The sequence below is a fragment of the Chionomys nivalis genome, chromosome 19 (genome assembly GCF_950005125.1).
Source record: "Chionomys nivalis chromosome 19, mChiNiv1.1, whole genome shotgun sequence".
Taxonomy (NCBI): domain Eukaryota; kingdom Metazoa; phylum Chordata; class Mammalia; order Rodentia; family Cricetidae; genus Chionomys; species Chionomys nivalis.
This window is the reverse complement of record NC_080104.1, coordinates 23,365,743-23,381,927: the sequence shown is the minus strand read 5'-3', so window position 1 is coordinate 23,381,927 and position 16,185 is coordinate 23,365,743. Positions and strand designations below refer to the sequence as shown.

General features: G+C 38.3%; 1 protein-coding gene across 5 annotated transcripts in view; it reads left to right on the top strand.

The window, feature by feature from the left end:
* Positions 1-16,185, top strand: part of Adgrb3 (adhesion G protein-coupled receptor B3) — a 721,645-nt gene that overhangs the window by 321,240 nt on the left and 384,220 nt on the right. For all 5 annotated transcript variants that reach the window (XM_057752036.1, XM_057752035.1, XM_057752037.1 and 2 more), the window contains one exon: positions 13,520-13,714. In XM_057752036.1, coding sequence (XP_057608019.1) covers positions 13,520-13,714 — 195 coding nt within the window. The remainder of the gene's footprint in view (positions 1-13,519; positions 13,715-16,185) is intronic.

Sequence of the window (16,185 nt, the reverse complement as noted above, 5' to 3'; positions counted from 1 at the left end):
TGGTATTGTTGGGTCTTAAGGTAAGTTGATTCCCAGTTTTCTGAGAAAACTCCATAATGAATCCAAAGTGGCTCTACAAATTTGCACTCCTACCAGCAATAAAGGAGTGTTCCCCTTACTTTACATCCTCACCAGCATAAGCTATCATTGGTGTTTTTGATCTTAGCCATTGTGGCTGGTGTAAGATGGTATCTCAGAGTCATTTTAATTTTATTTCTCTGATGGCTAAGGATGTTGTACAATTCCTAAATTGTCTTTCGGTCATTTGAGATTCTTCTGTTGAGAATTCTCTGTGTAAATATGTACCCGATTTTAATTGAATTATTTGGTATTTTGATGTCTAGTTCTTTGAGTTATTTGTATTTGGAGGTTAGTCCTCTGTTTGATGTGGGTTTGATGAATTTCTTTTCCCATTAAGTAGGCTGCTGTTTTCTCTTATTGATTGTGCCCTTTGCCTTATAAAAATTCTTATAAAAGAAAGTGTTTAATTGGAGCTGGCTTGCAGTTTCAGAAGGCAAGTCCATTGACATCATGGTGGCAGAAAGCATGGTAACATCCAGGTCGTCATGGTGTTGGAAAAGAGCTGAGACTACCACACCCTGATCCACAGGCAGCAGGAAGAGAAAGTCACTGAGCCTGTTTTAGGTTCTTTGAAACCTCACAGCCCATTCCCCACAGTGACACACTTCCTTTAACACTTCCTCCACACCTTCTAATCCTATCAAATAGTGCCACTTGGTGATAATCAAGCATTCATATCCATGAGCTATATGGATTCTTGTAAAACTAAATATTCTGTTTTATGGCAATTACAAATAAAACATAAAGAAATGGAAATAGTTGTGTTTCAGTAAAATTATACAAAAAACATTCAATGAATGCAACTCAAACTGCAGTCTATAGTTTACTGACTCCTAGAATTTATATATATATATATATATATATATATATATATATATATATACACACACACATAAAAGAACACATAATTCCTTTGGAATTCTTCTTTATAAAAATAGGCAAACTATTTTTGTTTTTGTTTTTTGTCTATTTCCTCATCTATTTTCTTTAGCATTTTAATCATACCTAATTTAGATTTCCTACCATCTAGTTTTAATATCTGAATAATTTGTGCCTGTCTTTCCCGCCCCCTCTTTCTTTTTCTTTTGTTACTAGTCAAATCTTCTGATCTCTTTGCATATCTAACAATGTTTATGGGGAGTCAGAAATTTCATCAATGGAAATGCAGTGTCTTCAGACCATGCTCTTTCTATTCAACAGAAAGCCTTCTATTGCTGTAATAGATATCTTTTTTTAAAAAAAAAGATAACTTCTTTCTTGAATCTTTGGGAATTTCACATCATGCCCCCCAATGCTGCTTACCATATCCTTCCCTAACCCCTGCAGCATCCCCCATAAGAAAATTTCAAAAAACATTCAAACCAAACCAACATAGAGGAAGCAAACAAACAAAACCAAGAAAGAAAAAAAATATTTGCTTCTTCTTTCCTGCCTCTCCAACATTTCTTCCTTCCTCCTGGTGGCACTGGGTGCCGTGTGTCACATATTATACCCTTTGGTTCAGTCAGCTTTATTAGCAAATGTTCATTGAAATAAGTCACTGGTCTGGATCAAGGTCCCTGGTCTCTGGTACACCATCATCACTGGTTCTTCACCAGAATTCCTCTGGGAGATCAGATGGCCAACACAAATCATGGAGGTCCTATTGGTACTGTATGACCAGTCCCTTCATGAGCCCTAGCAGGTCTTAGATGGTGTAGATGTTAGGATGGGGAAGCCCAAGGCCCAGCTGTTGGCATGGGTGGTAGCTGAGCTGATCAATCTGGGCCACTTGGGCCACCCACCTAGGGAGAGGTGGCAAAGCCAGCACTCCTATGCTGATGCCATCAGAGTCAGTTCTCCCTCGCCTATGGTGAGGGGTGGGACAATCTAGCCTGAGTGCAGGGGCCAGTTCTCCTGGTAAGGGTTGGAACCAGTTGTCTTGCTGCAGTACCCAGCAAGTGGTACATATAGAATAGCTAGCTTTTTATCACTGTGATAAATTCTTGACAGAAAAGGAATTAATAATAAGACAAAATCTTTATTTGGGCTCACAATTTCAATGGTTTCATTCCATGTATGGCTAGTCTCTTTGATAGGACTATTCATTAGGCTGGACATCATAACAGAGGAAATGTGAAGTAGACTTGTTTACCTTCTAGAAATCCAGAAGCAGAGAATGGGACAGGAGAAAAGCCTAGAGATCAAATACCTTTCAAAGCATGATCCCACTGAACTGCTTCTCCCACCCAGGTTACATCTTTACCAAGTGCCAAAATAATTATTAAATTCTGAATCTATCACTGATCTGGGATGTCCTTCTGTATATGTGTTTCTCTATTGGTTGATGAATAAAGCTGTTTCAGCCAATGGCTTAGCAGAGTGAAGCCAGGCAGGAAATCTGAACAGGGATATATATATAGAGAGAGAGTAGGTAGATGATACCATTTAGCTGCCAAAGGAGAAAGATACCAGGCAACTGCTGAGGAAACAAGACATGTAGAAAATGAGGTAAAGCCACAGCCTCATGGCAATGCATAGAACATTAGAAATGGGTTAATTTAAGAATGTAAGAGTTAGTTAATAAGAAGCCTGAGAAAACTGGCCAAAGAATGTTGTAATTAATATAGTTTCTGTGTGATTACTTGGGTCTGGGCAGTGGGGTAACAAAAGTGTTACATAGTGACACCCAATGTGTGCCATAAGCCCATGTCCCTGAGATTAAGTGTTTGATGCTCTACCGACTGAGGAGTCCATTGGAAAGAGAAGAGTCCCATAATCCAGTTACCTCTTAAATATTGTATCAATCTGTTCTGTACTAAGCTTTACACACATGATCCTTTACAGGATACCTCATACTCTTTCTTTGCTTATTCAAATACATTCAAGGATTGTGTGTTCTCATTCCAATTGGGGATTGATCTTGGATAGGGATTTTAGATGCTTTAATAATATTGTGAATTAAAGAAGAACAGGGCTAGCCAATTTATGAGACTACAGTGCTGCCTTCCCTGATAAAAGAGCTTTGGTAGCCAGGTTAAAAGAAGCAAAGGTTTACTTTAACTTACAGTTATAGTCATAGTTGTTTGATTATTTGATTTCTGATCTATGGCAAGATAGTACATTTTGTGGGGGAATGTAAAGGATGGATTACCCTATAGTGACTATACACAGTTCCACAATAAACCTTCAAAACACATGCATGAGACCAATAATCTAGCTCTCCTGCACCTATATTCTATGTCCTAATGCTTTCTCATGCACCCAGTGGTGCTGTGTGCTAAGAACCAGACCTTTAAACATGGATCTTTAACAGACACATCATGCTGTCACAAAGTCTGCTTAATGTACTTTTTTCCATTATTTCACTTACAGGCTTTGAATGGGCAGCATGTGTGTGGCTATCCTGTTAGATCTGAGCATAAAGGAAGCATATCTGTGACTTTCACTGGTTTCTCACTCAGTAATCCAGATTTCCTCCCAACCTCCCATCTGTCAACTGTCTTCAGGTGAAGACAGTGGCTACTCAAAGTTCTCTTACCAGGCATTGGTTTGAAGTACTAGAAAACATGAAGAAAATTATGATTCTGTACTTTAAAAAAAAAGACTTAATTGTATGTGTGTGTGTGCGTGCATGCACGCGCATGCACATTCATAAGCGCACGTGTGCATGTACACAAATATCAGGAAGCACATAAAGAGAAGAGAGAATAACTTGGAGAAGTCCATTCTCTCTACCATGTTAATCTCTACTATCTCATTCATGACATCGGGCTTGGGAGCAAGAAGCTTTACTCACTCATCCACATAACTGACCTACATCTGTATTTTTAAAATGTTTGTCCTAACTTTACAGCATTTAGACACTGTAACTTAGGATATCATAATCTGAGATGCCAAGTAGACATATAAATAACTTAACAGAAGTACCAAGTGAATGACTTTGATATTAAAAATATGATGTAATCATTAAGTGAATTAAAAGATATATTTAGATTATTGTTTAATGCGAAGAAGTCTCATGTATAATTATATTTTAAATGAAACCATTCAGAGCAGAAAGAACTTTTAATATACCTTACTGATGGACTGTAGGAGTTACTGGTGAAGTAATATATAAATATATGATGTATCAAGTATATCATTTGCAAAGAGCAGCTATCATAGACCTTTTTAAAGGAATGAGATAGTGGAGGTAACTGTGGCTAGCAGTGGGTGGTATAAAATGGAAAGAATAAGTTTAGTGCAATAATATGCCCACTCTATAAACCATGACCAGCCCGCACTAATGCTCTCTTATAAAGACCAAAGATACTTTATTCAGAACTATCAAACACTCCAAAAATTTCATATACCATCCTATTTCTTAATCTTGCAATATGATATACAAGTGTCACAGCAAGCTTTCTGCTTGTCCTTTGAAGGAAATCTCTCTCAGTGTTGCAATGTCAACAGGAGTAATTACTGATATTATCATTTAAAATGGAATACTAAAATCATAAAAACATTTCTGACATCTCAGGTGACTAAATTAAGAAAATAAATAATTATTTTCCGGGGGAAATCAAGTATTTTCCCTCCCTACTTTGTTTGAATAAAATTACATAAGAATATTCTTATAGGTCTTGGCAGTTATAGGATCATTTACACATTATAGTCCAAAATTGTTACTACTGTCCTATTAGAAGTACCTCAAAATGTAGTAGATTTCTTAAAGTTTTATATTTCTCAAGTTGTTATTCAGGAGAAAAAAAGATTTAATATCCTTTCAAGATGCAAGGAACTGGGACTGATATTTAAATAATTAAACCTTTTTTGGTAATGTTTAGTGAAAATGAGTTCTAAGATTTGAACTAACCATGATAATGTCTAAGAGACAGACTTGACTCAGACTGCTTTAAATCAAATCTTGGAACAAGCACTGCTTATGAGCTCTGAAGCCCTGGTTCACAGCTAATCTGACTGGAGCCTTATTTCTACATAAAGAATTGTGGATGTCTGTGACATCTATAAGATTCATGCTAAAACTCAGATTTCTCATGGAACATTTCTAGTCCTGTACTGCCCATATAGAACGTACTTCGTAAATTGTATATTATTTTTCTTATATTTATTTTTAAAAGAGTGAAAGGAAAGAACTATAAGTGTAGACATTTAAAATTTTTAAAATCTGAATTCCGAATTCCAAAGTTTTCAATTCTAATCACATCAATTTTATGCCTTTAAATTATTAATCTTATTTTTATCTTTTGAATTTATAATAAAATTGCACCATTTCCCCCTTCTGTTTCATTCTTCCAGTTCCTCCCACATACCTCTCCTTGCTCTTTTTCAAAATCATGACATCTTTTTAATTGTTTTTTCTTATATACACACATATACAAATATAATATATATATTCCAAAATATGTAAATACAAACTTCTAAGTCTCTGCACTCTTACTTAAATGTATAGGTTTTCAGATCATTTCATATTGGATAACCAATTGTTTTGTTCTTCTCTTGGGAAGACTAATTCTAAAAGGCAATTCTGTCATGCAAATGTTTTCCACTAGTTCATATTTTTATATTGAATAATCATCAACTGACACTTTTCCTTTATTGCACACACAAAAAGGAAATCTTTCTTTAGTTTCCCTTCAGCTTAGCAGGCACATGGAACAAGAGATACCACCGTGTGACAGACTACATGGGAGAGATTACAGGGGCCTCTGAGATGACTGTAAACTACAAGCCCTTCAGGGGTTCAGAGTCTAGTGGAAAGATAATGCAGTAATATGACAATGATGTCAGATAGAACAAGATTACCTCCAGGAGGCAGGAGAGTAGAGATCATGTCATGATTACCCTTATCTGAATAGAGTTCGTGAAGCAGAAATGAAATGTAACGATTTAACCAGAGGAATCGTCAGCAGCATGTAAAATCAGAGAAGACAGTGAATCAGGAGGCTAACACAAGATCCATGTTATTCCTTTGAAAGACATAAATAATTTGGATAAGATGTCATTAGAAGAGTAACAGAAATGTATAATCATAGGTTAGGCAAAGGCAACCTTCAGCGATCATACTAAATGACAGAAATTTATTTTCACAAACTGAAGTATAACTGAGCTAAAAAGAGAGAATCTGTACAAAAAAGTGAAGGAAGGAAAAAAAAAAACAAGACATAAGCCAAGTTACAGAGTTTAGTTTTGTGAGTATCAGGTTATACGTGAGCCCAGAGCACTTGCTGGAGGCTAGGATTCAAAGTCCCTCATGGGAATGCTTTCAGGACCACATTCACAGAAGAAGAGGGATCCTACCAGGGCTCCTGCAACAATCAGACACCCTGTTGCTACTCTTGCTTCATAGATAAGAAAAACTATGTGAACTCCAGACCTAGGGCATTTCTGTGAACTGTGTGACTCAGAAAATTGGGGGAGGGAGAAAAAGAAATAGCTCCAGAAACTGAAATTCCTAGCCTGAACTAAGGGTCAATAGAAATCGCATGGTAATCAGGACCATCAAACTGCCCAAGGACTTCTCTGCTAGTACTATATATATATCTGCAACTGGTCTACAAGATACTTTACAAACCATGGTTTGGGGCCCTGGAAGATGAGAACATTCCCCATGTTTACAATAATTATTCATCGTATTAGCTAAATCCTATGAATGGAAAACCAGCACATATAGGAATCAGGAGAGTTTAAGATGCATATATGACAGAAAAGCTATTTGTCTGAAATAAGAGAAGAGAGGAGGAATAGAATATGGTTAAATAGTGGAAGAGAATGTAAAAGATTAAGCATAACATTTATTATTATGTAATCGAGCTTCTTGGTGTTGTGGCAAATACCTGAAGAGGCATCGTCAAGAAGGAAGATTCTCTTGGCTCACATTTCTCACCATGGTTGTCTGATGCTACTATTACTGAGAGATGGACATCCTGATTATGAGAGGGAACATGTGATACAGCAAATCTTCTCACATTGGAGTAATAGAAAGTCAAGACATACAGACAGGAATGAGCCAGAGGAAAAAATTCCCCAAACACATCCCCACTGACATTTGTAAAACCATATTCCCTTGAACCCTAAATTCTGAAACTTCCAGTACCTCTCAAAATATCACCATGAGGTAGGAACCATATTATTTATACCCAAGTCCAGATGGGTAACAGATGAAGAAACAATTGCTGAACTGGACGTTAAAAGACATAAAGTTCTGGATCAGTATACATTATCCAATCAGAGAAAAAAGAGGAACTGAAAAGTGAATCCTGGTGAAGTGGAAGCTATTAAAAGTGTTTTCTATGAATACTCTTTATGTTCTCTGTCAATGCTATGCATAGTTTTCACCAGCATAAAATTATCGCAAGAATATTGCCCTGGGTACCTTTTAGCAACCATGTCTGGGAAGATGCTAATTACTGCCATTTGTGAGAGCTAGAAAGATTTGAGCAACTGTTTGCTAAGAACTGGACTGAGCACAGCTCATTCGACATAAGCCTGCTAAGTAGCTGTCAGGTGGCAATGATGCCAATTTAATACTAACTCAGGCTAGATGTGTTGCTGATACAGACTGAGAAAAGCTTACTTTCCTTGCTCTGATTGGATAGTCTATCAAGTGCATCCCATAACTGAAACTACTGCAAACATAAATCATGCCTGAATGTTTTCTTCTAAAGGTTCTAGTTAATTCTGTGAAGGGAAACACCCATAAGATCTGTGAAATAAATACCTCAGACACAGGCATAGACTGTGAAGTACTAGATTAAAGCAGTCAGAGCTCTTTCAGAGTGGTAACTACTGCTATTTCTGCTCCAGGAGAAGAGAAATCTAAGTCCTTTGCCTCTCTGAATTGCACACGTCAGTACAAAACTGACCTCATGGCATTTCCAGGCTACATCCCCCTTCCAGAACTCTCTAAACCTCCTCTACTGAGCCATACATTTTTCTGCCTAGCTATTGTAGTATCCCTGGAAGTCAAGAGGATTCTTTGTCGCATATTTCTGGTTTGTTTCAAGCTATCCATTCAAGTTTTTGCTGTTGACAGTGTCTACAAGTAAGATGGGATGACACTCATGTTTACTCCTATGCTCTAACAATGATGAGAGCATAGATGGTGACTCACTCATTCATTCATATAATGCACCCATTCGATATTTGTAGAACAGTAAACCAAATGGACAAAATCTGGCAGGTAAAGTTGAGTATGTTGGACTGGAATAAGGTGATTGAGAAGGATAAGGAAGCCATTTTTGATAGAGCTTTCTGAGAAGGTGACCAAAAAGGCATAGTAGTTTAGACAGAAGGAGAAGCAAATGGGAAGGTACCACAACAGGGATGTAAGGTGAGGGAAAGGAAAGGGTGTGTGACTAGACCACAGAACACGAGGGTAAAGATGCTGCAAGTCTTCAGTTCTGTCATGAGTAGCTCAGTTCATGGGATGGAAAAGGCCTTCCTTGTATAGTTTCTTCTGATGGTTATCTCGGGTTTATGTCAGTTAATTTGAATGAACCAAATGATTTTTTTTTCACATATTATATGTGAGGTAGGAAACCAATTCTCCTAGCAATGACAAGATGTGCATTTCAGAGCCTGGGCCATCTTGGCTCTGAAGCTCTTTTTCCTGCCTTCCACTGCAGAGGTATATTTAGAGCATGACAATGGAATATGCTCTGATGGATCTCTGCTGTACTGTATGGTAAGATTATTGGACAGGAAGGTGGCCAACTGTGATGAATAGTCAATGTGGTAAGAATGGTAAATGTACTGAATGAGAGCAAGCACAGGGATGGAATCCCTTATGGTTTGTCTATTTAGAATGATAAGGAATAAATCTGAGTGTCTAGTAAGAAATAAAGGAAGGAAGAGAGAAAATACTATAGCACAGTAACAGGAAGTCATGCAACATGTGACCAAAACAGGAAATTGTAAAAAGTCCTCAGTAGTTCAGGAGAAGAGCATTAGTTCAATCTGGCAGTGTGTCATTGTGGTATCCTTGTGATGAGCTCTTAGTCTGAGGCACAGTGTCTATATGATGGCTAAGTTCTCTCTCTCTCTCTCTCTCTCTCTCTCTCTCTCTCTCTCTCTCTGTTTCTCTCCCCCTTCTTCCCTCCATTCCTCCCACCTTCCTGTATTTATGTTTGTGTGTGTGTGTGTCTGTATGCTGTGATTAAGTGTGTTAATTCCATGCCATAGGGACTAACATTAAGACTACAGCTAGGCAAGGGCTGGAATAGTGATGCCATGACAACCGTCCAGGCGTTAGGCCTGGCGAGATGGCTCAAAGGGTTAAATGTGTGTGCTACCAAGTCTGAGGGCCAGAGTTTGACCTCTGGATCCTACATGATGGAAGAAGAGAACTAACTCTGACAAGAAGTTTTCAGACTGCCATGTGTATATAAGTGTTCTCTCTCTCTCTCTCTCTCTCTCTCTCTCTCTCTCTCTCACACACACACACACACACACCACTGCACACTGAATGAGTGAAATTAATTTACAATTTTCAACAATGCAGGATTTAGTAAAAATAACACTTTTTAAAATGCAACTACATGAAAATTGTGCTTTTAGGAAATATCAAATGCACTTTGATAGCCATACTTAGACGAACTGATAACATATTTCTTTTTATATTAAGATTTTTTTAATACAGTCTTTTCTCATTTTACATAGCTTTTCCCATTTATACTCCTTCCTCTCCTACTGCTTCCCCCACGATCCCCCCGCCACCTCTCCTTCTACTCCTCAGAAAGAGTAAGGATTCCCATGGGGAGTCAACGAAGTTTGACACTTCTCTTTGAGGCAAGACTAAGGCCCTACATTCCCCCTCATATCTAGGCTGAGCAAGGTATTCCTCCAAAGAGAATGTGCTTCTAGATACCAGTTCAAGCACTAGGGATAAATCCACACCCAGTGGTCCCACAAATTGTCCAAACTTCACAACTGTCCCCCACATTCAATGGGCCTAATTTGGTTATATGCAGGTTTGCCTGCTTTTAGTCCAGAATCAGTGAGCTCTCACTAGCTCAGGTCAGCTGTTTCTGTGGGTATCACCATCATGGTCTTGACCCCTTTGCTCATATTATCACTCTTCCGTCTCTTGGACATATCTCATGTAGCTCGGCCCAGTGCTTTGCTGTAGATCTCTGTATCTGCTTCCATCTGTTTCTGGTTGAACGCTCTATGATTACAATTAAGGAGTCATCAGTCTGATTACAGGGCAAGGTCAATTTAGGAGCCCTCTCCACTGTTGCTTACAGTCTTAGCTGGGGTCATCCTTGAAAATTCCTGGGATTTTCTCTAGTGCTATGTTTTTTGATAGCCCTTTAATGGCTCCCTCAGTCAAGATATCTCTATTCTTTCTCTCACTCACTGTCCTCTACCCTTCTTGAGTATTCCATTCCCTCATGTTCTATTCTTTTCTCTCCTTCTTCCCTTCCCCTTTCCATCCTCCCTTCTCCATGCCCCTCCTAATTTTTTTTTTTTTTTTTGGTTTTTCGAGACAGGGTTTCTCTGTGGCTTTGGAACCTGTCCTGGAACTAGCTCTGTAGATCAGGCTGGTCTCGAACTCACAGAGATCCGCCTGCCTCTGCCTCCCAAGTGCTGGGATTAAAGGCGTGCGCCACCACTGCCCGGCCGCCCCTCCTAATTTTTTCAGGAGGTCTTGTCTGTTTCCCCATTCCAAGGGGATCCATGTATGTCTCTCTTAGGGTTCTCCTTGTTTCCTAGCTTCTCTGGGATCTTGGACTGTAGGCTGGATATCCTTTGCTTTACATCTAATATCCACTTATGAGTGACACCAAATTACCAAATAATACAATCAAAAAATGGGGTACAGAACTAAACAAATAATTCTCAACAGAAGAATCTCAATGGCCAAAAGACACTTAAGGAATTGCTCGAAATCCTTAGCATCAGGGAAATGCAAATCAAAACAACTCTGAGATACGATCTTATACCTGTCAGAATGACTAAGATCAAAAACACCTATGATACCTTATGCTGGAGAAGATGTAGAGTAAAGGGAACATTCCTCCATTGCTGGTAGAAATACAAACTGTACAGCCACTTTGGAAATCAGTATGGTGATTTCTTAGAAAATTGGGAATCAATCTACTTCAGAACCTAGCAATACCACTCTTGGGCATATACCCAAAAGACACATACTCATACTACAATGACATTTGCTCAACTCTGTTCAAAGTAGCATTATCCATAATAGCCCAAACCTGAACTGAAGAATGGATAAAGAAAATGTGGTACATTTATACAATGGAGTACTACTCAGCAGTCAATAAACACAATGACATCTTGAAATTTGCATATAAATGGATGGAGCTTTAAAAAAAACATCCTCAATGATGTAACTCAGATCCAGATGACATATTTCTTAACTAAAAAGGAATAATCATAACTATTAAAATTTAATATTTTTCTTGAATATTTCTCTGGTGCATGCTTTCTTGATTATTTTGTCATTTAAAAACCACTTTAATTACAGGTTAGGCATGGTGATGGTCAAGGTTAGCCTTGCTTAGGTATTTATTCTCTCTCCCTTTCATACCTTGCAATTCCTACAGTTTCTCTCTTCAAGATTAGCAACACATGAAAACTGACAGTCAAGTCTTGACCATCACACTAATTGAAATTATATATCTTGGTAAAACTTTATTGAGAGGATTCTGTCTTATCTTTTATTTTTTTATTTGGTTATCATTTTTCTTTATATAAAAACTCTAAAGTTGTCTAACTTTCTATTATGTTATAATAAGCCTTGATATTTACAGATTTTTTCTAAACTGAGATCTTAAGACTGTGACAAGTCTCTGTTCTTGAGTTTAAGTGTGGTCATTACATAACCTGGGCTTGCCTGGAACTCAGCATGTAACCCACGCTAGCCTTTACAATCCTGCCTCAACCTCATATTTGGTAGGATTTTAGGCATGTGATTTTCCTTGTTTCCCTTTTATCTGGAGTAATGTGATGTGCTTGGGGTCAAATCTCGAACCTGACATTCTAGAGAAGTACTCTGCCAGTAAGATACTATTCTAGCTCCTTCTATGATGGTAAGGCAAATTACCAAAATTGATTTTGAAAACAATTATGAAATTTTTATAATTTCTCCTCCCTCCATCCCTCCCCCCCCCCCGTACTTTTGAGATATGACTTCTCTGTATAGCCCTGGCTGTCCTGGAACTAGCTTTGTAGACCAGGCAGGCCTCAAACTCACAGAGATCCACCTCCCGCTACTGGGATTAAAAGCCTGCATCACCAGCACTTGACTTATAACTTATCATTTCTGATCTCATCCCTCTAAATGACTTCCCAGACTTTTTACATGTAAAAGTTTTTTTTTTAATTTTTATACTTAAACTACATTTTCTCAATTGAGAAATTTATTGCACATTCTATTCCACAAGACTGTCAGTTCTGAAGGAGATACACAATGTTCACATTAGCTTTTGTATACTGTACAGTTAATCCATTATACTGTGGGTTATACAAAATACACTGGTTTTTTAATTAATTAATTAACGTATTTATTTATTTTACATTCTGATCACAGTTTCTATTAGCTGTAAAGTAAAGGGTAACCACGCTATAATCCACAGCCTCAGGGAAGCTAGGGAGCAATGAGGGCTAAGATCTCCCTGGGAAGGAGGAATAGAAGAGATTTCTTAGGTGAACTGGGGGTAGATGGGGATAGGAACATGAAGGACCAGATAGAAGTAGTGTGGGAGAGAGAACTGAAAGAACCCACTGGAAAGGGCGTCATTTCAAGGTCAGGTAGAATACAAGGGAAACTCCCAGGGATCTACAATGATGACACCAGCTAAGATTCCTAGCAAAATGAATACATAGCCTGGTCCTTGGCCACTTCCTGTGTCCAGGCAAGACTACAGGTGGAGGAAATGTGACACCAATCCAGCCACATAACTTTTGACCTGTCGTCTGTCCAGACTATGGGATGTGCTGGGATGAGGGTGACAGAGATTCTGGCAGTGGTCAGCTAATGTAGTGTACCTTTGTTGCAGTGTAGTGGCCTCTTTATAGTGTACTCAAAACAACATGTTTCCTCCTTCAATACAAACCAGAGAAATAAAAGGACCAAAGCATGGGATTTTGACTCATACCTAGAATCACAGCTCTTGGCAGCTAGCGACAAGGGGGTCATAAATGACAGCCTTCGATTGCTCATATAGTGAGACTTGGTCTTAATAAAAAAGATCCAGCCTGAGACCCATTTATCAACAATGATCCCAACCTATGATGCTGTCTGGAATGCTGGGACCCAGAGCCCGAATAGCCCAGACATGTAGGATAGAATTTACTGGTCCTAAATACTTCTAAGTACCACAAGCCTATTTTAAAGTTAGCTGAACAATTTAAAGATAGTTGCTTAGTGAAGATATGCAGAGAAATAGTCATGAAGATTCTGATGTGTTTTCTGTTCTTTCGATCTTAACAGATTAAAGAGCACCTTGCAAAGGGGCAGCGGATGCTGGCAGGTGATGGAATGTCCCAGGTCACCAAGACGCTGTTGGATTTGACACAGAGGAAGAATTTCTATGCAGGTGATCTTCTAGTGTCTGTGGAAATCCTCAGAAACGTGACAGATACATTTAAAAGGGCAAGTTATATCCCTGCATCGGATGGTGTCCAGGTAAGCGAGATAGAGCCTGAGAGACAAAACCAAACCAGTGAAATATGCCCCCCTCCCAGACACCAGTATATTCACCTTGTAGGTAGCTGGAAGGAAGGGATGTTCATTGCTTTTTCAAAACACCTTGACTGTGTATAATGTGGACTCTGGCAGTGACCTCAATTCCAGTAGAAATGCTATACCTCAGTATCCTCGCCATTAAAATGCTCACATTAAAGCTCAAGGAAAGACCAAATGAGCGTATGTGTGAAGTGCTTTGAGCCCGTGGATGAAAAGCATTATCGCAAATTCAAGGTGGTATCGTGGATATTTTATTCCCACATTTAATATCACCATCTTGCCATTGGAGACTATTAAAAGTACATTAGGTATAATGAAAGCATATTAAGTATAGCATGCAAAGAAGGCATAGTGTAACATCTGTATGAGGACTTCTTATTTGAAACAGGGAAAGCATATTTAACATTGAGAACTCTTGCCTGATAGTGTAAGGCACATAGAGGATCATTTTAAATGGAAAAATAAGAAGCTCGGTAGCTCTATGAAGCCTTTTGACCTTGTCATGGAAGACCTTAGAGCAACATCATTTACCTCCATAATATTGCTAAGTACTAACCCACTTGAGTGTTGTCTTGCCGTTAAAACAAAGCCCAGTGAAATAGCATAGTTAATGTAAGGTCATTGTATACTTTTAGATTAAGTCCTTTTCTGCTGTAGACTAAAATGTAGTCCTGCTCAGTTGATTTTTGCATTTCCAGCAAAATGCAACTCTGCTATCAAGAAAAACACTGAATTGTCAACGGAATCAATCATTAATGACACCAATACTCTAATCTGTATCCAGGTGTGAATATTTCTAAGAAGATCCCATAGACAAATGAAAGCTTATGTATGTAGGAATGATCCACATGGCTTTCCACACCAGACCAGGAGTATCTGGCATCTTAATGGCAATAATGGAAAAGATGTTGGATAGAAAATTACAATCATTTGTGCATCTTGAAGATACTTTTCTTGTAGAAATAGTCTAGTCTTTTAATAAATTAAGTAAGCAACATACATATTTACCCCTACTCTTCTGAAAATTTTTATTAGCACTACCATAAAAAGCTAGTATTTGAAGTCTTTGACATAATATACAATAAAATATATTCATAAAAGAAAAACATAAGACATATACTTATAGAGAAACCACCCACTTACCCGGAAGTAAAGGTCTAACAAAGTGAATACTTGGAACAGATATGTGTAAGCTCTTCTTTGATTTCATCTATTATCAATCTCAGAATTCCAAGGCACTTTCTTGTGTTTGTTATATCATTTCTTCATCCATAAAATGCAACAACACAACATTAAAGTCTCTAATTTGACAAAAATACAAGGCTTGGAGGTTTTTAGTGCTAAAGTTCAAAAAACTTAAGACTGATGATTTGCATTAGAAACATGTTTTTATATCCTTCCTTCCTTTTTTATTTTTTTTATTTTTTGATACAAGGTCTGACTGTGTAGCCCTGCTTGGCCTGGAAATCACTGTGTGAACCAGGCAACCAGGTGAACCTTGATTTCAGATGTCTGTGTGCCTCTGCCTCTCAAGTGGTAGGATGAAAGGTGTGTGCCAACAGATAATACCAGAAACACATTTTTATTGAGCTACTTGTTACAGACTTCAGTCATGCAACACTTAATTTGACCAGTTGCCTGGTCATGAAATTAGTAGATTTGACTACGCACGTAAAGTGATCTTCCTGGGTCATTTGGTGTAGTTTGAAACAGGATCCTCCATGGCTCACACCTCTGTTCATTCCTCAGCAATGATGCAGAGTGCTAGGCACTTTGGTGTCTTCCTCCTTCCCTCACAAGCTGTGCCTCTCTGGTTTACCATCTTTGCCGGTATCTTCAGATACCTGCAAAACCCTCCATCCTCTGCTGGAGTTCTCCTCTTATATCTCAGGCTCTCCTAATCCCAGTTCAAAAATCATAAATCACTTCAAATGCCAGATTAGCAATCACCTCAGTTATATTAGAAATTAATTTTGGTTCCTCGAATCATTCAGAAAATCTTATGCCTCTTTCATTCTGCTTTTAGTAATCTAATGTAAAGTCATCTGCACATACCCATCGTCTCCTTTGTTTCATTGGAAACTCGGGCTAATGGCTGTGTTCAGTATCTCCTGCACTTTGTGTAAACTTCAACTTGCCCTGCATAAGGTCTCCTTGAGCATTTTGGATGATATGGTATGAGACCCCAGGTTTAATATAGTGTCAACTGATTTTTCCCTGAAATACAAGTGATCATGTATTTCCTGCTCTTCATTATACAAATGCCAGTTCCTAGTCAGTAACAGCGTCATCTAGATTTCTTTCATCTTGCTTTGCTGTGGAATCTGCCTTACAAGACCTCTTGCAGTCTTCCTTTTGTCAGTAGCCACACTGGTATGCTAAGCCAGCCTCTAAGCATCCCCACCTAGTTA